This window comes from Labrus bergylta, chromosome 10, assembly GCF_963930695.1.
Source record: "Labrus bergylta chromosome 10, fLabBer1.1, whole genome shotgun sequence".
NCBI lineage: Eukaryota > Metazoa > Chordata > Actinopteri > Labriformes > Labridae > Labrus > Labrus bergylta.
The window spans coordinates 828,704-852,224 of NC_089204.1; the positions used below are offsets into that span (position 1 = coordinate 828,704).

The following is a 23,521-nucleotide window of genomic DNA, read 5'->3' on the forward strand; positions in this document are numbered from 1 at the left end:
AATATGACTAAATTATCAAAGTGTTACAATGCAATTTGTGCAGAATTTACCTTTAATCGTCTTAAAAACTATACATGAAAAAGGATCCTAAAATTCCCAGGGACATACGGAATCAGAATACATTAAAAGGTTAACAGATGTTTCAAAATAAATTTTTAAATATGACTACATAATCAAAGCGTTCCAATGCAATTTAAGCAGATTTTACCTTTTTATTATCTCAAATACTATACAGTAAAATCATCCTAAAAGCCAAGGACATGAGGGATAAGAATCCATTGAAAGTATATTGTCACCCATCACAGATTATTACAAATAAAGTTTGAATAGGACTAATGTTCCAATGCAATTTGAGCAGACTTCACCTTTAATTATCCCAACAAGTATTAAAAAAAATCATACTAAAAAGTACAGGACTATTACTATTTAAAAAAATATATATATTATATTTCCTTTTTGGTAACAAGTTGCTGAACTATGGGCCGCATTCGTTCTTTTTGGGCACTCCGAGCACCTGTACCGTAAATTCCATTATAGACCATAGGTATAGACCATAGGTACACGACGGGGTTTTGCAAACGAAGGTACACTTGACCGATGATCCTAGTGCACACTGGGATTCAAACCACGAGCTACAGTTAACCACTTCAGACTTCATTATTTGTTCAAACCCCTTACACTGTCGAAATGATAATATAGGCCTGGCTATGTATTGATATGTTTAGATGACATATCCCTCAAATCTCCTGTTTGTGTGAATTTTAAATGAAAAAGTAGCGTTTTAGCTGTTTACACACTCAAACACTGAGGAGACCAGCTCCACTGGCGACAATGTGCAACACGTTTTTTCTCAATCTTCTCACTAGGCTATATAATGTTCAAACAGGGGGGCTTCCTTTATTTTTAACCAGTTATATTAGCCTACTGTGCATTAGGTTATAGCCTACTTGTTCCCCACGTTTGTTAGTCTGTGCCAGTCTGGTGCCAGCGCATCCAGCTCTGTCCGCCCCCAACATTAACCCCGCTATTTCGAGAAACTTCCAGCCCCCTTTTGCACGTCACTTCAAGGAATCTTTAAAGAGTCCGTCGCCTGTATAAAATGCTTCAGGATCCGACACCCTGCAACATGAGCGGCATGAAGACACCATCCACGTTGCTGACAATGACAAACAATGACAACGACCCTCTTCCTCTCGGGTGGGAGGTAAAGATTGACCCTCAGACTGGATGGCCCTTCTTTGTCGATCACAATAATCGCACGACAACCTGGAATGACCCGAGACACGACACAAACAAGGTAAAGAGCGATAGCATGAACTTGGTTTGTTGTCACGACTTGTCATAGGCAGTGTTTTGTGGAGATGCGTGGGCTGTTACATGCTGCGTGTTGAGGTTCGGTAGCTTACTATGTTGAATCTGTTAATGTTGTTGACTGTAGGCCCTGTCTGCTCTGTCACCTCCCCCTCATACACAGCTCATAGACCTATTATAAGGGCTGATCAACACCGTTATGTTTCTGTTCTGATCTTCAACTATAATTATTCGATGACTCACCCTTCAGTAGCCTATGCGAAAGCTAAACGATGAGCTTATGAGCTTCAGTGTCTAAAACATATTTATTGCATGGTAGAAAATACTGCGACGTTCACCTCATGTAAAACTTTTTTCCCTTACAAGGATTGAGGCTGGTTACGTTCACTTTGGCCTGTTGGGTAAGACAGTCGCGCCAGGTGCCCTCTACAGTTATTTAACTGTGTTAGATATATGTTGTGATAGGCTACAGGTCTGCGACCAGGGGGTTGAAGTTAGCGGTGCAGGCTGCCAGTAGGGTATGTTTCATCTCATCTGTTGTGTTGTCCAAAGTTAGAGTCCCGATGAATCTGCCAGGAAGACAGCTGTCATGGGTTAAATTGGTGCATTGGGGCAGGCGCAGTGTCCCGTACCGAAATGGAAGAAGGCGATGGGTCAAAGCTTCGCAAGTTTTGTATCAGAGTAATGTTGGAACTGGCTTTCCTGAAAATAAAGTTTTTGTTGGTTAGGCAAAGGGATTTAGTGGCTGAAAGTAGGCTAGAGCTTCAATAGTTTATGTATCATTGACCTGTTGGCTGCACTTCACCATTTGCACATGTCTATCTGAACACTTTGAGAAAAATTACAAAATAACATTTTTTTCTAGCTGTAGACCTACTAAAAATTTTGTAATTGATCTTACAGTATCATTTATTATGCTATGATTATTTACTGTAATATTGTATTCTACGTATCGTACTTTCCCAATGAAGACTTATTTGTAGTGTGATAATTAACATTTCATGCCTACAACTGGAGGCTATTCTGGGTTATGTTCTTCTATAAATGGACCAGAGTCTCGAAGGCTTGCATAAAAAGAAAACGAATCAGTTATAAGTGTATGTTAAAATGTTCTTGGTCTATACCTTGATCTTTATGAAAACATGAACTGTGATTATATATTTGTTAAGAAGGTGTTAGTAAGTCAGGAGATTCAGCTAGATAGAGCAGAAAGTGATGCTTTTGGGCATTCAAATGTACAAAAGGGGACATTTTAACCAATAGCCCTTTGCAATCATTTCAGTCCTAAGTGTTTTTGTGAAACAGATATGCTTATTGAAATAATAATGTTTGATTTATAAAAGTGAAATTGTAGTGCAGAGTGTGGTTGCGGCTCATTAGAAATACAATCTTATTAGAGGAAAAGTAACAGTACAATTTACTAGATGATAGTGCCAATTGTTCTTTTAATCTAATATGAAATGACACAAGCCATTTGGGCATTTTGTTTCTTTGAATAGTTATCTTTTATTGCTCAAAATAGGTATATCAGCAGTGGCGGGTTGGGAACCCGTGTGTCTCCATACGGACCAAATTATGGAGGTTGGTCTGATTGCTGGAGTGACGACGCGTCACTTCCCGAGTACTGCCAATGTGCTCTTGAGCAAGGCACTGAACCCCAACAGCCCTTGCGTGCTCCCTGTGTAGCAGCCCTGCACTGACATCTCTCCATTAATGCATGTTGATAAGTCCTGTTCTGCACATGTGTATTACAGGCCTCTGTGTTTGAGTAGCATGTCTCTCATAGTGTAAACCAGAAAACCAGAATTTCCCATGAGGGATTTAAAAAAAGAAAGAAGTTAAATTGAACACCAAACTCACTTATACTGTATATAAATAGATGTTTTTAAATTCTTGGTTTTATTTATTCCTTTAAAGTTAAAGTTTTAAGCTTTTATCCTTTATTTGATAGGACAGAGTAAGGGTAGAAAATCAGGGAATGACATCCAGGAAAGGAGCAGCAGATTGGACTCAAACCCTGGACGCTCACTTGAAGGAGTATAGCCTTCATACATTGGTCCATCTGTGCCCTTAAAGGCTCTATTTCATTTTGTTTCATTTAATTGCTGGTTTTTGTCAAATCTATCATTGAGAAGATTATTGATTTTTAATTGTAAAGATAAAATAAGAGATGATATAGCATTAAATCATATCTATATACTATTAACTGTTTTGTAGGTCAAAGAAGTGTCAGCAAATGGACCCAACATACCACCAGAACCAAGCCCCCAGGAGTCACAGAAGACCGTTTTCAGGGAGATGAAGCATCCCATTCTTCGCCCAGGATATATTCCTATACCTGTCTTCCATGAGGGCACAGAACTAAGGCAGCAACAAGACCCATGTTATTCTTATATCCATCCAAGTGCTGCACAGAATATCTGGACAGAGGGCCGAACACCTACACCAGGGCTCCACTGCAGGCCTAGATCACCGTTACATGGACCTTCAGACAGTTGTACTCCGGAGCCTGGAAAGATTGGCTCACCTGGTTCACAAACAGCAGAGGTTTGTCACCAGAAAAAAATAACAAATCTGCATTAACAAATGTGGTTAAGAAGTAAACATTATAAGTTTTCAATGAAAATAAAACATCAAATACTGATTATTTAACTGTTTCAATTTGGTTTATTTAACAGGTTTTAACACCCTTGCATCACCAACCCCAACGGCCCAACAGCATTGGTCTTCAAGCAGGTTACATCCCCATCCCAGTGATCCATGAGGGTGGAGGGAGCCAAACACAAACTCTGACACAGTCTACTCCGTCAAACTACTCTCAACGCATCCCCTTCTCTGAGCACCAGCAGCCCTTCCATCACTCACAGAAAGAAGAATGGCCTAGCTACTCTGTAGCAATGCAGCCTTCTCGGGAAAGGGCTTCTCCAGTACTGCCTCCCCAGCATCGTGATGCTCATTCTATTAACCTTCCACCTCATATTAGAAGCCAGTCACCTATTATAACACAGGTGCTGGGAGACATACCACAGGTATTTTTATTTTGCACTTTTTCATTTGGATTTTTCTTAATGTTGAAAAATGTTGATTTTTAACATCAGTGTCTGTTGCCCTAGTATTTGACACATTATTTTTAACTTCTAAGGCTCAGCAGCATGTCCTCACAAGAGACCAGCTACCAAAAATAGAGCAGGAACAACAAAGCACTCAGCAAAAACCTGATAACACGCAGCCCATGCCATTGCACCCGGGAGCTGATGTCGTCAAGCCTCAACAGTTCCAAAAGCTTCCACCTGAGCAACCTCAACAGTTCCACCAACCTCAGCAGTTCCAGCAGGAACCACCTCAGACATCCCCTCAGCCTCAGCATCCTGAACAGTTAATGCAGTCACAGCAGCAGTTCCAGCAGCCCCACAAACAAGAGCAACCACAACAGCATGCAGATATTACAGTTCAAATACCTCTAAGACCAGAAGACCTGGACATAACAGCATCACCCCCAGAGGTGAAGGTAGAGGCTGAACAGGCTGCTCAGTGCCTGATCCATCCAGGCTTGGCTAAGGTACAGCAGATCGTTGAGCGAGTTGCCAAACTGGAGCAAGAGGTTAAATGTTTTGCTGGAAAGAAGAATGATAAGAAATACTTGTTATTGGAGGAGCTGCTGACTAAAGAGCTCTTAGCATTAGACTCTGTTGACCCTGAAGGTCGTGTAGATGTACGGCAGGCAAGACGGGATGGAGTCCGTCGTGTCCAGAACATACTGGAAGAACTGGAGCAACTGGACGTGCAGCCTGCCAGGCCTGCTAGCCAGACTACAATTGAGGGAGACAACCTTAAAGGAGAGCCCAGCATGATCACAAAAGAGAATAATGAGCTTTCAAAGGAGATATCATAATGACTGCACACTTCATCATCAAGAAGAGAAGGATACCATACTGTATATGTGATAGATATCCTCCTCTACAAGCATTTTGTAGAAGTTGCATGCATTGATTAACAATTTCCTGACATTCTGCTCATAATTGATGGAAGATAAGTGCAATCATGTTCTTCAAGCCAATGTTGTTGCCTTGTGTGTTATGCCATTGTCATAATAAGACAGCTTTAACAATAAAATTGTTCACAATTTCCTGTCAATATTACAGTTTGAATTAGAGGCCTTTGTTAATAATAATGGAAAAGAAAAAGTATTTTCTTAAAAAAGGGATGTATTAATTATTTTTGTCCTTATTCGTGACTGTTTGAAGCTATTCTTGATCCAATTAATGCATCAGTAAGTAATGAGTGACAGCACTGGGGCTTTAAAGCAGAACTCACTCAGAAAGAAAACATCTCCTTTATATCTAGGTGGTCCTCCAGAAGTTACTTTAAACCAGAACTGAGTAAATATGTTTATTTGATGGTACTTTTTGATGCATAACTGATTTGCTGTTTTTGCACTTTGCCATCATTGACATGTATCATGCTGAAAGTTCAGCAGAACTGTATAATTCACACAAGTTTTGATTGATGTGTTTGAGTGTATGTGCAATGCTTTACTTGTTATTTCAAAACATTATATCAGTATTTATATAATTATATAGTATTTTGGTACATTTATGAATGTGTAATGACAAATGCAGATGGACTTTTTCCTACTTGAGAAGTTAAACAATCAACATGTGCTGATAAGGACAGTCTAAGATTGTACAAATGTTTTTTGCGTAAATACCAAAGTCACAATAAGAAATAAATCTAAGTTAAATGGCCTTAGAGGCTTACAACGCCAACAAGAAAATGCCTGATTAACATAGGATTTTTTTTTAAATGCATCAAAAGAACTTTACATGACCCTAATTGTTTGTGTTGAAATGTGTCACTATGGTTAAAAGCTAAGCCATCTGTGAAGGGGGGTCACCCACTGCCTTACACACCCTTAATTGTGGTTTACTGTTGATCACGGTTAATGTCATCATGTTGGTATGCTTCAAAATAAAATATATTATACATGGATTTTGAGTAAAAGTTGGATTGCCGTGTGTTTTTACAACACAAGGTATTACCTAGATTTTGGTATGCCTATGAATCAGCAGTCCATTATATAATTTCTACCTCAAGATTCACTGTTTAATTCACGTGTGAGTATTTGTTACATTGGATTAAAAGATGTATCCCTTACCTAGCCTTGAACTATCTCAAGCTGACCTAGTTTTTCTCTTATAAGGTATCAATGGTAAAATGCATTATTATATCTGTCTGCCAGCTGCTCCCTGCCTTAGGGGGTGGAATCACCAGAGACCCCACGATACGATATTATCACAATACTTGAGTCACAATATTTTTGCGATTTTAAACATTTTGCGTTATGTTGACAATTGTGATACAATATATTGAAATTATGCTTATTTAACTGCATAACTTTGAATTTCCCTCGGGATCAATAAAGTATCTATCTATCTATCTATCTATCTATCTATCTATCTATTATGTCCACAACATTAAACTAAATCAAAAAGTGTTTTGTCAAATAAGAAACAAAACAATTTTCAGTCTATTCATCTCAGATTGAGCAACACTGTGATAGTAAAAACCTTGTAGAACTGTAAGTATTTCAGTATAATTGAACTTGAACATGAATTTTTAACAATGCAACTTGTTCAAAATTAATTGTGCAACCCCTTCAACAATTACAAATTTAAAAAGCACATTTGATATTAATATAATAAATATATCGATAATTGGCAGCCATTAGACAATATAATATCACCACAGAAAATATCACGATACTATGCTGTACCCCCTACCTCTACCCTGCATCTTCCACAACTGAGTCATTACTGACTGACGTGGTATGTTCTGTGCTTTCTAACTAGAAATACACCTAAACGATAGCACACCAGAAGAAATAGAAACATCCGGCCTGTTTGTCTTTTTTATGATTGTTTCAAATAATTCCCCTGATTATTAAAGCATTTCTCCCCCAAAATCAATATGCAATCACGTGACTGTCACCGAAGAAGAGGTACCTCAACTAAGATGTGAAGCCTTGCCCGAAAAATATCAAATTATTTACCAATATTGAAAAACAAGGGCAACGCCATCGCTGGCCAAAAGCCATAAATAAAGTCACACAATAGCCTAATTATGGCTGTTTCTCCGTCCCATCAGACTTGGGGATACAGAGGTTTAAAACCGTCATTTAAATCATGTAATATTTTACATGTAGGATACTGTATTATTTAGAAACTTGTTGTAAACATTTGTTTGTACCTGTGTACTGCTGTGCACCAGTGATGACGACACAGATCACGTGACATTGTTTAGAGCAGGAAACTGTCGTTTCCGTCTTGGACCGCAGTCAGCAGTTGTTGGGACACACTCCCATTCATTTATAATTATTTGCCATTTCTCTGTTGTCCATGAAATTTGGAAGGGACGTATCTCCGAGTGGAAAGGAATTTGACTACCAGTATGCGTCAAAATGGAATAATCAAATCCGATACGCACCCAGCTGCTAAAGTGGCTGCTAGCTTGATGGGTAACGCTAGCTAGCTACCGTAGCTCACCAGCCTGCAAGAGGCGAGCAGACTTTAACAGTCGCTAGCTGTTGTTGACCTCCTTTACGTGCTATTTGTACATTGCCTGTACTTGGCAACCAGGCTACCTATTATTGTGTGACGTAAAATCCCAATATGGAGCTGTTCCAGGCGAAAGACGATTACATACTTCAGAGCGGGGACCGTGCTCTGTGGTGCAGCCGAAAAGACGGGACCATGGCCGTCAGACCTGGTACGTAGCATACTGGGTGAATGGTTTTTCTGATGCACACTGCCCTTTATCTCAAGCCCTTGACATAATAACCAATTCGATCTAAATGCAGGCTATATATCCCGAGCCCCGTTTGGAGTTGACAAACATTTTAATAATGCTATTTAGTCATCGTTCTGAATGATGTCTGCAGCTTTGTCTCATCTCCACTTCGTAACAACCATTTGTACACCTCGGAAGTTAACGTAACCGGATCGATCCCTTAAAAAGTTGTTAAACAAATTAGAAGGGATTGGATGCGGCATTCCCAGTCTCCAAATCTCCGTTTAGGCTTTCATTCCGGAACTGCCAACACCCAAAACAGACTCCAGAGCTCTTGGTTTATTCCTTATATTACACACCAATGGATAAATACATACATATTTCAAACAAAGCTAAGTTAAATGAAAACACAGCCACCTGTGGCTAAAAATGATGGCCCACAATGTGTAAACCCCATCTGTTTGATATTTGTGAAGCAGATCGCACAAAGGCATTCAGCGATCAGACAACCATTTCCAGGAGTTTGAAAACCAGTTCACAGCACCGGCAGTGTTATATATGGTCTAGGCTAAATTATGCTGCAATTGCTTTGTAAGTATTTTTGAATCTCTTAAAGCTGCTCCTGAGATTACACTTTGGTCATATTACAGAAGTGAGTCCTGCTGCTACTCAAACTAGCTGTGACAATAAAAGCTTTTGTTTCACATAAAAAAGTAAGAGCTGTGGGAATTGCATTCCCATCTAAGTGGAAACGCTGCTAAACGAAATGAAAAGTTTATTAGTGTTACCAGTAGGCTGTGTATGTTATTCTCTGTGTCAGTTGAAGTTGCATGGCTGTGCAGCCATCCAGGACAGGGTTTTAGTTGCACCACTGTTTCATTATTTAATTGGAAAAAGGGTTTCAAACCCCTACTGTTTTTCCACTTCACTCTCAAGCACCCAGTGAAGCATTCATATAGTATAACACATTCATATGGTACAACACAGCCAGCTCCTCTGTACACAAAATGGTCTGCCTGTTGGAAATACAGTAGCCCTTCATTCCAAATCCCATATTTTAAGTTGTTCACAATAGTATGCTCAAAACAAAGATAAGTAAAAGAACTGCTGCTGCCCTTACAAAGTAAATCACTCTGCATTCAGTATGCATACGATTGTGGCTTCCCTCTCTGTCACAACACTCTGCCCCTGGCTTTGACTCTCTTGCTTATACTAGGGATGAGATTTTTTTTTAGTAATTTCAATATTCAAGTAATCTCATTGTCAAATGAACAACAGTAAGATTACTCACAAATTTAACTTTTTTTCGCTGTAAAAAACAAAACGCAGGACACGGACCTTCCGGCTCTAGCCTCACACGCTTTGAGGTGGCCACTTATTAGTACTGCATGTCTGTAGAACAGCGGTCTTTCAATCTCACCTCTGGATGAAATGACAAGGAAGGGTGAAACATGACTCAGTGGTGAGAGGCTGTCCTCTATTCTGTAGTAACAGCCACTTTGTGCTAGCCTATCATCATATATATTTTCACCGTGATGGTGGCCTGTACCTGGACTTGACAAACCCCTTCAGCTCGGAGTCAGAACTCTGACTCTAGACGTCAACAACAAGTACTTGAGTACTATAGTAATTGTATCCATCTTACATCTGTCCCAGTTATGAGCTAATTTGTTTGTCAATACCTACACTCCCCTTCTATTGTTTGTGTCACCAATATAACATTACATGTACATGGTCAATACAGTTTACAAAAATACCAAAAACAATTAGCAGTATGCTAGAAAGCATGCTTTCTTGGCTGTTCTGACATGTATTTACCCAAACTTGATATTTCTGGCTGCCTAAATAGTATTGTAATTTGGTTTTCAATAAAATATGAATTTGTTGTTTATTATGTTCTTAATACATCTTGCTGATGCTGCACTGTCCTCATGTATTTCTCTTTTTCAGCAACAGACCTACTGCTAGCTTGGAATCCAGTGTGTTTGGGATTGGTAGAAGGTGTCATTGGAAAGATACAACTTCATACAGGCAAGTGGAGAATGAAAAACATTTGAATTTTTCACCTTAAGCATTTTATTCCTGTAAGCAGAACACCCTAATTCTTGCAAATATTGTTTTTCTGTGTGCAGACATAATCATCCTGTATTTGTCATCTTTCTTACTCACAAAAAAGGTGTAAAAATGTGTTAAACTACTTTGGGATGTGTGTAGTTATAAAGGGGATTGTGCTTGAATATAGCCATGGTTCATGATCATTAAATATTTATATACCAGATGTTTTTTTTCCCTAATAAAACAAATTGGTAAATGGCAGTAGTGCATCTGCTTTCTTCGCTTGTGTCATATTGTGAGGAATTCAGCCCCCTTGGCACAAGTCAGCTATTTTCTTTCACCTCTTGGCAGATCTTCCTCTTGGCCTAGTATTGATTCGCCAGAAAGCACTGGTGGGCCATCTACCAGGCAACCACAAAGTCTTCAAGATCACCAAAATAACAGTCATTCCTCTGTCTGATGAAGAGCCTCAGGAGCTTGAACTGGAGGTGTGTGTAGTACAACTGTAGTGATACATAACAATGGTTATTGGTTTAATATGTGCATGGAGTCCTGCTGACAAGGATTATAATAATGCTGGTTTAATTGATGTAACCATGAATACTAGTGGTGCACATACGTTAAGTCTTTACGATTCTTTTCAAAGATGGTTTTTATTTTCACCCACACAATATGTGGTATAATAACATGCAGACATAACAACAGTGTAATAGATCTCAAAGGAAAATAAGTATTGCTAAGATTTCAGTCTTTCAGGAGAGCTTCATGGATGGTGAGACAGAATATTTTCAAGTGAGTAAATATGGAGGTTCCTGAATTAGATTTTAGACCCCACCCTGTTGTATATTGTTCTTAGCCTGTAGGATAATCATTCCATCCTTCTTGTGCCTAGAAGTCCTAAAGACCAATGTACTCTAAGTTTAGAACTATATATTTTACTGTCATTGTTTTTGCTTGTAGGTTTTGAGTTGATAGTAATAATCCTTTCCTTCGGTTTATTGTGTGAATTAATTCACGCTGGCACCAATGTCTGCAAATGTCACTTCATGAAATGAATGACATTTATTTAGAATCCTCTTTTTCAGCTTTGCAAGAAACATCACTTTGGAATCGACAAACCAGAGAAACTGACTCAGTCTCCAGATGAGTCAAAGTTCTTGATGAAAACTTTAAGCCAGATCAAATCTAATGTGGCAGTTCCCATCAAGAAAAAGGTATTTTTTTCTTTTGACTATTCACTCTTGACCAACAGTCTCTTTCTCTGTCTTTGCCCTTTAAAGGCTTTGAAGTTCTCAGGATTTTGTTCTGTTTTTTCATCTTCTCTTTCTTTTCTGTGTACCCACCTAATCCAGTATTCCCCTGCAATCCAGGTTAAGGAAAACAAAGAGAAGGAACGCATGGAAAGACGGTTGCTGGATGAGCTCTGCAAGATATTCATGGATTCAGACTCCTTCTATTACAGTACGACCTATGACCTGACAAACAGTGTCCAGCGTCAAGGGGACTCAGGCAACTCCAGCTTACCTCTATGGAAGCAGGTTTGTAGAGAAACTCCTCTTTTCGCTTGTTCACAGTGAATAGCTGTTCTCATTTAGGCACTCCTGAAAATATCAAGATCATTTCAGGAGGACTGAAAAAAGTTATCCCGTACCGTGCTTAAGCACGATTGTCCCCCTAAGCATTCCCCCCGCTGGCTTTATTATGAATTATGAAGTGCATTTTGTTTACAAAACAGGCACACTCTATAGATCCGTGTACGCACATCGGAGAACATGACAGTGACTTTGCTGACTTTGTGGCATATTTTGAGTCATGTAAGTAAGATAAAGGCATAATATTCCAAGATTCTTGATAATGAAGGCTGTACACCCTGTGAAACCGTGTATGCAACAAAATGCAAAAAACAAATTGGACTTTAGGGGTGAAGCATGTTTAGGCACGGTACGGATTGCGTAGTCTGAGTGCGCCCTGAGGGATTTACAGGAGATACTCTGGATGAAGTCAGACTGAAAAAATTGGCTGCTTGCATTCACACATACAGCTCCTCCTGAAAATATCTGGAGTTATTTGGGAGTTTTCTGCAAGTGTGAAAGCCCTATATGCCTGAGTGAGGGAAATGACCTCCAGCTTTTCAATTCAACCACACAGCCTGTAACAGCAGCATGGTGATGCAGGGGCTAAAAGTCTAAAGAATGTGAGAATCAGGAATATTAAAAATCATACATGAATTGCCCTACTAATGAAGAGAAGTACAACTTTCACTACAGTTTGAACTTATATGTAAGGGGTAAAACAGGGAAACTGAATTGTTATTTTTACTTTAAACTGCCTGCATCTGTAACTGATATCCGTCTACACTCAATAATGAATTATGAGGCAGGAGTCACTCACTGGTTTGCTGTGTGAACTAAGCATTGGCATGCTGCTCATTAATCATGTTGCATTGTTTTTTTCTCATATTCAAATTGCAAAAATCTTTAAAATCTTATTAATTTAAATGTGTATTCTTTATGAAAGGTTGATGACCGTTTTTTCTGGAATAAGCACATGATCCAAGACCTTATTGACCTTCAGGTAAATCAGGTTTTTTTCCACACAGCCTAACTGATTGATAGCTTTTTCCTCATTTATGAAAGGATTACTTGTTATCCCATTTGACTGGACAGAAGACCGACTCATTTCACTTTTGGTATATGGTACATAGACTTGAGATTATATAGGGCTTTTCTAGTCCTCTGACTTCTTAAAGAGCTATTTACACCACAGTTTACACTTAACCCATTGACACCACATTCACACACTGATGGTAGAGGCTGCTATGTAAAGTTTTCATTAGTACCAACTAATCCCATTTATACACATTCACACGCCCGTGACACAGCAGCGGGAGCAGTTTTGGGTTCTGTGTCTTTCCAAAGGACACTTCGACATGTGGCTGCAGGAGTTTAGAGATGACCAACATTGTGTGTTATTGCCATTGAACACACAATGTTTGAAACAGTGCACTGTGTAGATTGAAGTTACATTTGCTGAAGTGATCCCACTGAAAAATAAAAGATAGCTAAAAGCTATGAATAACCTCATAATGTAGATCCTATGTTTCTGAACATTACTGTGGTACAGTCAGCTGCCTTTGGGGTGTAGAGTTGGTCAACTCAGCAAGGCATGTGAATGCATGTGATTGGGATTAGTTAATACTGACTTACAAAGCAGCCTCTGCTATCAGTTTGTGGATATGGTGTGAATGGGTTAATGTGACATGCAGTGTAAAAGGTGCCTTGAGTAGTTAGAAGACCAGGATAGGTGCTATACAAGCTCAAGTCCATTTACCATACGTGTGCTTGACATCAAGAAAGCTGAAGATCCTTTTTTATCTGTTTGTTTTTCATCGTGCAGTTTTATTTATTACTGCATGTATAATGGGAAGTGGAGTGGAGAGGCACGGGCAGAGTTTTTTTTACCTGCACACATTAGAGCAGGTATGTCCCTGATTTTGTGCCCACAATCCCACACAATGCCATATTTAGAATAGCGACGTAATGAGACAGGGAATGCAAAAGAGTCATTATGTTTACAGTATGCTTCATTTCACCACACCATCTTTTCCCCCTGCCTCCACAACATACGTACACATAGGTCAGGTTTGTTTCTAAAAGATCACAGACTTTGCGTGGGTAATTTGGTACGCCCGTTTCAGGCCCCGTTTTGGGCGTATGTTATGTTTATGAATGAGACCCCATAACTTTATTAGAAGTATTAATATTTAATATTTTTTCATGTTATTCTCCAGGCACCGGAGATAGATTTCTGGGTGACGCCAATCATCCAGGGTTTTGTACAGGTAGAAGAACTGGTGGTGAACTACAATGAGACATCCGATGAGGAGCGGAGCAGCCCTGAAACCCCCCTAGAGGAGGTCACCTGTGTTGACGACATGCATCCCCGCTTTACTGTGGCACTTATCTCCAGACGTAGCCGCCACCGCGCAGGTAAAGCTACAGTTAGTCTTAGCTGGGCTCTGAGAAAGGTTACATCTAAGTACTGTATATAGGATATGTTTCCTAATAGTGTGGTTAATATCCAAGAAGGGACTTTTTTCCACATTGGCTTTGAGAACTTGGGAAGACAACCTATTTTTGTTCTTACTAAAATAACCACAATCAAGAAATAAATAATTGTAATATTGATAATGCGTTCTCCTTTTCCTGTCCAAAGGGATGCGGTACAAACGAAGAGGAGTGGATACTGATGGCCATGTTGCCAACTATGTGGAGACAGAGCAGCTGATCCACGTGCACAGCCACACCCTATCTTTTGTGCAGACACGCGGCTCTGTGCCAGTCTTCTGGAGCCAGGCAGGGTACCGCTACAATCCCAGGCCACGCTTAGAGAAAGGTCAATACAACAACTTTGTTTCGGTTATCTCTTACAGTGGTGCGAAGAAGCTTTGTGGATTTTACTCATCTCCCAAGTCTATTTGAGGTTTATTTTACACATTGTCCAAATAAAGTAACTTAGTAATTAATTGTCCTTTAAACACTGATATGCTATACATTTAATATAGGTATTTATGTTTAAGTAGGAAAGAGCATGTTTTGTTCCTTCAGTTACAATAATGCAAAAACGTGTTAGAAATAGTATAATTAGTAATCTATTGATATATTTTTTAACAAAATTCAGTAATATGGAAATGTTGCATGTTTTTTTTTTTTTTTTAACATTTAAGGAGAAAAGGAGACCATTGAGTACTTCGCTGCTCACTTTGAAGAACAGCTTCAACTCTATAAGACACAGGTGCGTCTGCTTTGATGGATTGAATGCTTGGATATGATTCGAGATGATGATCCTAGTTAGAGGTGGGATAAAAATCGATTCATGTAAAAATCAGAATTCTTATCTTCTGAGATATTAAATCGATTCTTAACTTCCAAAAATCGATTTTCTTTTGGCTAATCGGTCACTCCCTGCTAAGTGCTAAGGCTAGCTCGTTAACTCAGTAGAATGCCAAATGGAGCAGCAAGACATTCAGCCAGTCTCACAGATGACGGGAGTAGATCCTGAACTATGTACTCATTCAAAAACTACTTTTAATCATGAATCCAGAATCGTGAGACACCCAAAGATTCCCAGCCCTAATCCTAGCAGTCATGGTATTTAAGACTTTGAAAACATTTTATTTCTAAAGACAGCTACATTTTACTAAGCCAATCTTTTCTGTATGACAAAGTGCTGTAATATAAGGCCGAAGTTATCTTTCATGTTACATTTCGCATCTTTATCTTTTTATGTTCAAATGCATACAGGGAATCGGGGTTATACACTGCAGAATTAGACTTACTTCAGAGTTTTTCCTGGCATAAAAAAATTCCCTTCATTTTGTAAAAAGGAAAATTATTTTATGCCTGCACAGCAGCACAGCGAATGAAACACAAGTGCTCTCAGGGAAAACAATTTAACACATTCCTCACTTTTCTTCCTCTTTTGTTGTTTGGCGTTTTCGTGTTGCACTGGATTGACTAAAAAACAACGCCGCCATCATATCTGCAAACAGCCGTAACTGCAGTTAGAAATGAAAAATTCACTAGTTGCTGTACTTACAAAACTTTGCTTTCCATGAAAAAAAATCCTTTGACTTTGACGAGGGCCGAGGCAGTCCAAAATTAGGCGGCAGCAGCAGCAGCCTTTGGACTGCATGAAATAGCCTGTCTTTATGTTTTACTTTAGGTCATCATTAACTTAGTGGACCAAAGTGGACGGGAGAAGGTAATTGGTGACGCATATCTGAAGCAAGTCCTGCTCTACAACAACCCTAACCTCACGTATGTTTCGTTTGACTTCCACGAGCACTGGTAAGAGACACAGTTCAGCAGAGAACTTGTTCATAAATATGTTCTTAAAAAGCTGTCTTATACTACAATGCAGTGACTTCCCAGTTTACTCTGTATATCCTGTTTCTCAGCCGAGGTATGAAGTTTGAAAATGTGCAAATACTGACAGATGCCATCTCTGATATCATAACTGACATGAAGTGGGCCTGGTAAGTGTCTTTTTCACTATTTTCTCACTTCCAGATAATCATTAACTCTTGCTATTGTTCATTGGTGTGTGTCTTTTTTAAAGAAAATAACAACATCCCATTTGTTGGCTACTTTTATAATCCTTCTTGATTTTGGGTTTGAGACTGTATGAATGAATGAATCCTTTGGCGAATGTATCTTCCTCTGTCAGGGTGGATCAGGCGGGAGTCATTTGTAAGCAGGAGGGTATCTTCAGAGTAAACTGCATGGACTGTCTTGACAGAACCAATGTGGTCCAGGCTGCTATTGGTCGGGTGGTGATGGAACAACAGGTGGGTTTGCTGCGCTGTCCCAGGGAAAGAATGTAACATTGTATATTTCCCACATTGCAAACATAATATAGGTACTGGATATAAAATGATGTAGCTGACCGTTTATCTGCTCTCTGATTGGTCAGCTGACCACCAATCAGTCACCAATCATCACCAATTAGTATTGGTCAGCTGTCCACCAATCAGAGAGCCTCCTCTTATCGCAACTTTTGCTGGGCTACTTTCCAGTTAGACAAACTTTCGTCTATGTCTTTTCAGTGCGTCGCAGTGAAATTGTGACCTTAATTTTGTTAACTTAAACGTGTTACTTAACAAGCTTAAGAGGTGCTTGAGGTGTCTGCAAGAATGACTCAAAATATCAACATCATTCTCTGGGACTCTTTTTCATCCCGGTCCCTAAATGATGACCTAATGTTGCTTATGTCATTGGTTATATGACAGATATTTAAAAAGAAATATGTTAGGTGTGCCCAATGCATTCATTCTGGTCCCCTTACAGTTTAACATGTATGTTAAACAGTCAAATTATTGTCATTGATAGTTTATCATGTGCATGCCAAAACAATAGAGCAGATAAGGTAAAAGAATTAAAATTATGAAGTCAAACCATAGCTATTTAAAACCATAATGAACTAACCAATTGTCAACAGATGCTGCTAGGTTCCACTGTACTCTGGTTCATTTTTAAACCTGTAATAATTCATCATCACTTGGTCACAAGAAGAAAAAATCCTTAATTTTCACAAAGAATCTCAAAATATTTGACAAAAAGAAAGGTAGCATTTTTGATATATGATATATGAAGTACATGTTATTGTCCGTTTATATTTTGTTCACCTTGAAAACTAATGCTTGCTTTGCAAATACTAATTGCAATTTAGGTTTTCTTTGTGTCTTTCTTTACCACTCATGAAAGATGAACCAAATGAGACTATTTAATAAATACATGTTTTTGTAATATTTCTGTGAACAAATGTTCTTCTTTCTTCATACAGTTAAAGAAACTAGGTGTGATGCCTCCAGAACAGCCTCTGCCTCCCAAATGCTACAAAATTTATCAGATCATGTGGGCCAACAATGGAGACATCATCAGCAGGCAGTATGCAGGCACAGCAGCGCTTAAGGTACCATCAATGTCTTTGCTTTGCTTAAAGAAACAGTAGTGAATTGTGCCAGCTTCTTTTAAAGAAGTAGTTAGGGGATATTTTAAAGTTATTTGGACTCATGCTTTTCCAACAGCAAGACTTGTGAATTTATTTAGAGTTTATTAATAGCTTTGGGCTGACAGAGTCTTTTGAACATACAAATTGATAAAATTCACAGAAGGTAACCGTTCAAATGTAACTCTAAATGTATATTTAACAGACACATTAACAAACATCTATTTTAGGGAGATTTCACCAGGACAGGAGAGAGAAAATTGGCTGGCGTAATGAAGGATGGTGTGAACTCAGCCAACCGCTACTATTTGAACCGCTTTAGAGACGCTTACAGACAAGCAGTTATTGGTAAGGAAAACAGAGATATTAAACTATAAATGAGTTGTAACAACATTATCCCTTGAGTGACTTCTCTTTATGGTTGTTCTTGCCTGCAGACCTAATGATGGGCATACCAGTGACAGAAGACCTCTACTCCATCTTTAGTAAGGAGAAGGAACATGAAGAGAAAGAGAAAGAAAGCCAGAGGGGAGCACAGGAACAGGTCAGCCTGCTGCTGCAGACCTACATGCAGCTTCTGCTGCCTGATGATGAGAAGTTTCATGGAGGTTGGGCCCTAATCAATTGTGACATGAGGTTGGTGGCTAGCTATCATATCTTTTTATTGGCAATGATCAATGTGCAATAGCATTTAGTGTGCATCAATATCCTCATCCAAACTTAAGACTACTATTCTAATTATACAATATTTGCAGATATATATAATATTAATATATAATATATATAATATTTCTCATATCTTATCTAGCATTAAGTAAGGTCTTTTACCTGCTTTTTGTAACATAACAATGAGTAAGGTCTTTTTTGGTCCTGCTCTTTTGTAATGTTAACAGACAAAGAGTAAGGTCTTTTACCTGCTTTTTGTAAAGTGTCTCAAGATAACACCTGTTATGAGTTGATGCTATACAAATAAAAATTGATTGATTGATTGATTGATTATTCATATTGGGGCAGCTGTGGTCCAGTCTGTCTGTCTGTTAACCCTCAGCTGGAAGGTTGGGGTTTGATCCCCATCTCCTGAAGCCACTTGTCAAAGTGTCCTTGAGAAAGACACTGAACCCCAAAATTGCTCCCGCTGCTGCGTCAATGGCGTATGAATGTGTATGAATGGGATTAGTTAATATCAATGTACACATTTCTTAGCAGCCTCTGCCATCAGTGTGTGAATGTGGTGAGGAATAGGTAACTGTGACCTGCAGTGTTAAAAGCCCTTTGAGTAGTCAGATTTACCATTACCATCTACCATGTCTCCTTTCTCTCCCACTAGCCTCATTGATGCATCAAACAAAGACGTAGATGTGTTGCTCCTTCTTTCTGAAAAAGCCTATTACATTGCTTTGTAAGTGAGACTCCAAACTTAACACATTTTCTCTTTAGAAACTGTATTTATGAATGCACTTATGTTTGAACTTAATTCCTTGTAGCTACGATGAAGAAGCAGATAAAGTCAACCAATACCAGCGCCTCAATTTGGATGGTTTGGAAAAGATCGAAATAGGTAAAACGTTCAAATTTAAAGAAAGTCTCGTCTTTGTACACTTGCTGAATGACACAGCACTTTCAAAAGCTTTACAGTTGCTCAGTAGCTTTTTAGCAATATCTGTTGAATATGACTAATGTAGAAAAAGCAAATCCCTGAAAATGAAATGAATAAGTTGTGTTTCCTTGTGCAGGTCCAGAGCCTACACTGTTTGGGAAACCAAAGTTCTGCTGTATGCGTTTGCATTACAGGAGTGAAGATACAAGTGGATTCTTTCACACGCTGAGAGCAGCAACACGAAATCCTGAGGACGATGGAAAAGGTAGTCTGAAATTCTTTTGATTGAAAGGAACAATGAACTTTTTGGAACATTGTCTATAAATTTATTGGTTGAAACTTACAGTATATTGTGGTCAATTTTAGACACATTACAATGCATAGCTGAGATGCTTCGCATAACCAAGCAAGCCATGGGTTTGGACTTGCTTGTAGTCGAGAAGAAGCTTGAGAGGTGAGTACTATGTCATCATTAGATATATAGTATTTATCTATTATAAATAATTTATTATTTGTTTTATATTAAACCCTAATGACTTTTCAGCCTTTGTACTTTAACCAATGGTTAGAGCTTTTTGTCTAAGGTATAAACGTATATACTAACATTAGTGTCTGTGTTCTAGGCGGCAGTGTAAACCTCATGAGGATATAATGGCCATCCAGAACAAACCTGCTGACCAGGGTAGCTCTGGGCTGGCACAGGGCAAGAGTTTCCTCCTGAACAAATTCTCTTCTCTCAATCAGAAAGTGAAACAGACTGGCCCTTTTAAGCCCCTTGGGAGGTTGGGCAACTTCTCTAAGCCAGATGTTAAAGTCAATTTCCTTAAACCGACTATGCATGTCAACCTTTGGAAATCTGACAGCAGCTTGGAGACATCAGAAAACAACCCTGGAACAGGATGCATCAAAGATGTTGGAGATGGGAACTCTGAAATCTCAGACGACTCTGACTCTTATATTTCTGATCCAGAGCAACCATGTTCTTTGGAAAACATGGACTATGTGCTACCAAGTTGCGGTATTGTAGCATCAAACCCACGCCTGGGGAGTCGCTCCCAGTCTATTGCTAGCATAGAGCTAAATATCCCCACCATGATACGGGTCACTGGGTGTGATGGGAAGCAGAAAAGCCCCTTTGAAGCTGGTGATGACAAGTCACCAGGAGCTGCTTCGGTGGCTGAAGAAGCCATTCTGATTGACTTTGGTACTCCCATTGAAGCCTACTGTCACCAGTTTGTCCAGGATGCACAGACCAAACCTGTTGAGGTGTTTGGAGAGCAACCAACATCTGCTGTTCCCCCTCTCAACCCTGTGGTGCCAGTGCAGAATAAGACCCCTGCAGACTCAGACAAGCAGTCGAGCTCTGAGTGGCAGCATGAGGATCCTCAGCTCCCCAGGCCATCCCAGCTTGACGTTGAGTTAACTACTTCCAGTTTCAACCTCCTCACAGTCCAAAAAACCAGCTCTGTAGCCTCGGGAGGTTCTCAGAGGAGTCTGAGTTTGCAGATGGAGGGCAGCCAAGGCCCTTCGCCTGCTGACAGCAGTGGCAGCAGAGTAGTGTCCCCATTTGCCAAGATCAAGAGCTCAATGGTTCAGGTGGCAAGCCTTACCCAGGCTGGACTTACACAAGGTATCAATTTTGCTGTGGCAAAGGTACAGAAGAGCCCAGAACCAGAGTCTATCAATGAAGCCCAAGAGAGCGAGCTTAAGGCAATGTTTACACAGTGCCAGACCAGGATTATTCAAATCTAGTGCTTTCTTTGTAGCAAGATTTTGTAGTTGTATATTGTTTTGAAACTTCCTGTATGGTAGCAGTAGCAAAGGTTGGACATAGGGTCACTTTTCAGCCAGAAAAGCACTCTTTAAATTACCCCTCAATTAAACGTGTCCTTGTTGGTGATACCGCTTCTACAATACTAACAAATATGTATTTATAGTCAACATGGTGGTGACTATGTTTACATGCACATTATTATGGATTGCCTGGTACAGTTTTTTTTTACTACAAAGGAAGTTTGAATTTTACCCCTTTTGCCATTTAACTTTTCAAACTTATAATTTTCTCTTTTACAAATTATATTTCTGTGGACAAATAACTTACCAATATATTCCCACCCTTTTGAAATTGCAGTGATGGTGTAACATGGGATTTCTGATGTAAATGTGGAACTAGAACTAAGAGCCTATGCTGTGTCTAAACGATCATGGTTAATCTTTAAGTATTTCTGGAATAGTTTATCATTCCTATCTGTCTGTAAGAACATTTTATTGAAATGAGTGTATGTGAATCCAAATCCTAATTCAAACCAGAAACTTTCTTGTAAAAAAGAACTAAGACATTCAGGTTTTTGAGAAGTTTTTTAAGTCTTCTACCTTCAGAGTAGTATGCAAAGTATTTTTGTGCATGTAAACATGACCCCCTTTTCATCTGGAAAGATAATGTACCCACAGTGCTTGCATGTGAGGTTTATGGTAACAGTTAATAATGACATGGCAGAGAAACATGAAGCTGAATGTTGAAAGATAAACTCTAAATGTATTATGTACTTTATGTGATCCATTATGTGCAGCTCACATATTGGCGTTTGTTGGACTGTTGTGGAAAACTCCTTTGTGATTCCTGAAGGATGAGTCTCTGTTCATTATCAATTTGTATAGCTGTTAGAAACTAGCCAAACCACATAGTGTACATAGTTATCCCATGTAAAACCATTATGCCAAGTGTAACTCAGAAAAATACTGTTCTAGAAATCACTTCACAAAACCTTAGTAAGAGTGTCCTTGTTGATCATGTGTAAAGTAGGTACTGTATATTTTTCCTGGGTCAAGATTTCCCTTAAGCTTCTTGCTTTGATGGTAGAGTTGCAGCTTAATATGTTAAAAGATAAAGGAATTATATTTTGAAATGAAAGCCTAGCAATGTAATTGTTAACCATGAATAAGCAGAAAAACACAGCTTGGAGTTGTTTTAAATAGATACATGTTTCTGCTCATGGTTTGTTTATTGAGTCCTCAGCCAGTGTTGTACATTTTTGTTGCAAGTTTGATAAAAACAGGAGAGTAGCATATAGTAGATATATATGCAATTGCACCCACTGAGGAATACCTATGCTTTATGCACTCCTCAAACTGAAAATATTTGCCTTAACATGAATAGTTTATGTATATCAGGTATTTATGGCAAAATCTACCTTATGTTGATTCAACAGGTTACATTTGGTGTACTGTATAAACAATGATGTTCAGGGTTTATTGTGTCATCAAGCTTTATCTTGGGATATTTCATGTACCACCACTGACATTCAATTTTATAATTATGTTATTGATTTTTATGCATGTGCTGTACTATATCGATTTCTGAGTTTAGTTTTTTGAGGATCCCTGCTGCTCTTTGTGCTGGTGTCAGTGTATTAAACATGTTGGGACCTTTGGAGTTGAAATCCCAAGATAAATCTTTACTCACTCCATATATGTCTTAACATTTCATTTGACATCGTTTAAGAGGGACTGAGGGCTGCGTTGTGGAGGCTACATTATAAAGATATTGAGCAAGCTGTAAGGAAATGTTTTAATGTAGAGGATAAAGGGTGTCTGTTTTTTTTTCTTTTTACTTCCTCTAGATTGCAAACACTGGAGCAGTTCTCAAGTAGAATAAGAGCGTATTCTGTTCTTAACTGTCTGGATGAATCTAAATGAAACAGTAATCCTCAACATTACTGTTTGAGATCACAAAGACCAACCAGTGTTGGAATCTGGTTTTATATGCAAATGCTGGGAGCCTTATTTGACCCCATAGTTGGTGGTTAAGCTTTCCTTCCTTTCCAGTTTTACACCAAGTGCTTTTGCAGCCACCTGTTTGTTGTATGTGGTTGTCCACCCTTCCCACGAGGCAAGACAATGAAAAACAGCAATTGATTTCAGTTTGAGCACATTTTCGGTTATACGCATCATTCCATTTGTCAGTGCTCATATTTTCCTTCTACTTACTGTTGTCATTGTTTTACAGTGTACTGATGTATTTAATGTCTATTAAACTGATCTATTTATTCTTATCTTTGGGTCTTACTTGATGACATTGTGCTTTTGATTTGTTTTTACATTTCATTGGAATAAAAACAAATTAATGATTGACTGTTGCTTGAGGTTTATTTACAAATCAAGTTACTGAAATTAAAGCAAATTAAGGTGATCATCATTGAGATGTTACTTTACAGAATGCACGCACTACAATCTTTCCATTGATTGGAAACACGAACATATGCC

The 23,521-nt window shown here is 38.8% G+C and overlaps 2 protein-coding genes across 5 annotated transcripts; both read left to right on the forward strand.

The window, feature by feature from the left end:
• Window positions 1–991: 991 nt before the first annotated feature.
• bag3 (BCL2 associated athanogene 3) lies at window positions 992–6,300 on the forward strand. Its single transcript, XM_020654454.3, has 4 exons — window positions 992–1,297; window positions 3,529–3,858; window positions 3,990–4,340; window positions 4,454–6,300. Exons 1-4 carry the CDS (start codon window positions 1,100–1,102, stop codon window positions 5,201–5,203), a joined length of 1,629 nt encoding a protein of 542 aa, XP_020510110.1. The 5' UTR covers window positions 992–1,099; the 3' UTR covers window positions 5,204–6,300.
• Window positions 6,301–7,611: 1,311 nt separating this feature from the next.
• inpp5f (inositol polyphosphate-5-phosphatase F) lies at window positions 7,612–23,387 on the forward strand. 4 transcript variants are annotated; one of them, XM_029281298.2, is made up of 21 exons: window positions 7,612–8,076; window positions 10,048–10,128; window positions 10,504–10,640; window positions 10,909–10,944; window positions 11,238–11,366; window positions 11,505–11,690; window positions 12,670–12,726; window positions 13,943–14,141; window positions 14,368–14,547; window positions 14,879–14,946; window positions 15,877–16,001; window positions 16,112–16,189; window positions 16,381–16,501; window positions 17,497–17,625; window positions 17,892–18,009; window positions 18,099–18,297; window positions 18,989–19,060; window positions 19,146–19,219; window positions 19,395–19,523; window positions 19,625–19,712; window positions 19,882–23,387. In XM_029281298.2, the coding sequence occupies exons 1-21, from the start codon at window positions 7,980–7,982 to the stop codon at window positions 21,008–21,010; spliced, it is 3,432 nt and encodes a 1,143-aa protein (XP_029137131.1). In that variant the 5' UTR covers window positions 7,612–7,979; the 3' UTR covers window positions 21,011–23,387. The 4 variants fall into 4 exon arrangements, with proteins under 4 accessions (XP_029137131.1, XP_029137132.1, XP_020510111.1 ...); XM_029281299.2 differs by having other exon boundaries at window positions 7,613–8,076; window positions 11,523–11,690; XM_020654455.3 differs by lacking the exon at window positions 10,909–10,944 and having other exon boundaries at window positions 7,613–8,076.
• Window positions 23,388–23,521: the final 134 nt, after the last annotated feature.

Bases quoted from the DNA above. Each gene is read 5' to 3' on its own strand.
- inpp5f (XM_029281298.2), top strand. From the start codon at position 7,980: ATGGAGCTGTTCCAGGCGAAAGACGATTACATACTTCAGAGCGGGGAC. The intron at 10,945-11,237 runs GTGAGTAAATAT...CCTCTTTTTCAG, and splicing joins GTGAGACAGAATATTTTCAA to CTTTGCAAGAAACATCACTT. The intron at 14,947-15,876 runs GTGCGTCTGCTT...GTTTTACTTTAG, and splicing joins TTCAACTCTATAAGACACAG to GTCATCATTAACTTAGTGGA.
- bag3 (XM_020654454.3), top strand. From the start codon at position 1,100: ATGCTTCAGGATCCGACACCCTGCAACATGAGCGGCATGAAGACACCA. The intron at 1,298-3,528 runs GTAAAGAGCGAT...ACTGTTTTGTAG, and splicing joins CGAGACACGACACAAACAAG to GTCAAAGAAGTGTCAGCAAA. The intron at 3,859-3,989 runs GTTTGTCACCAG...TTTATTTAACAG, and splicing joins CTGGTTCACAAACAGCAGAG to GTTTTAACACCCTTGCATCA.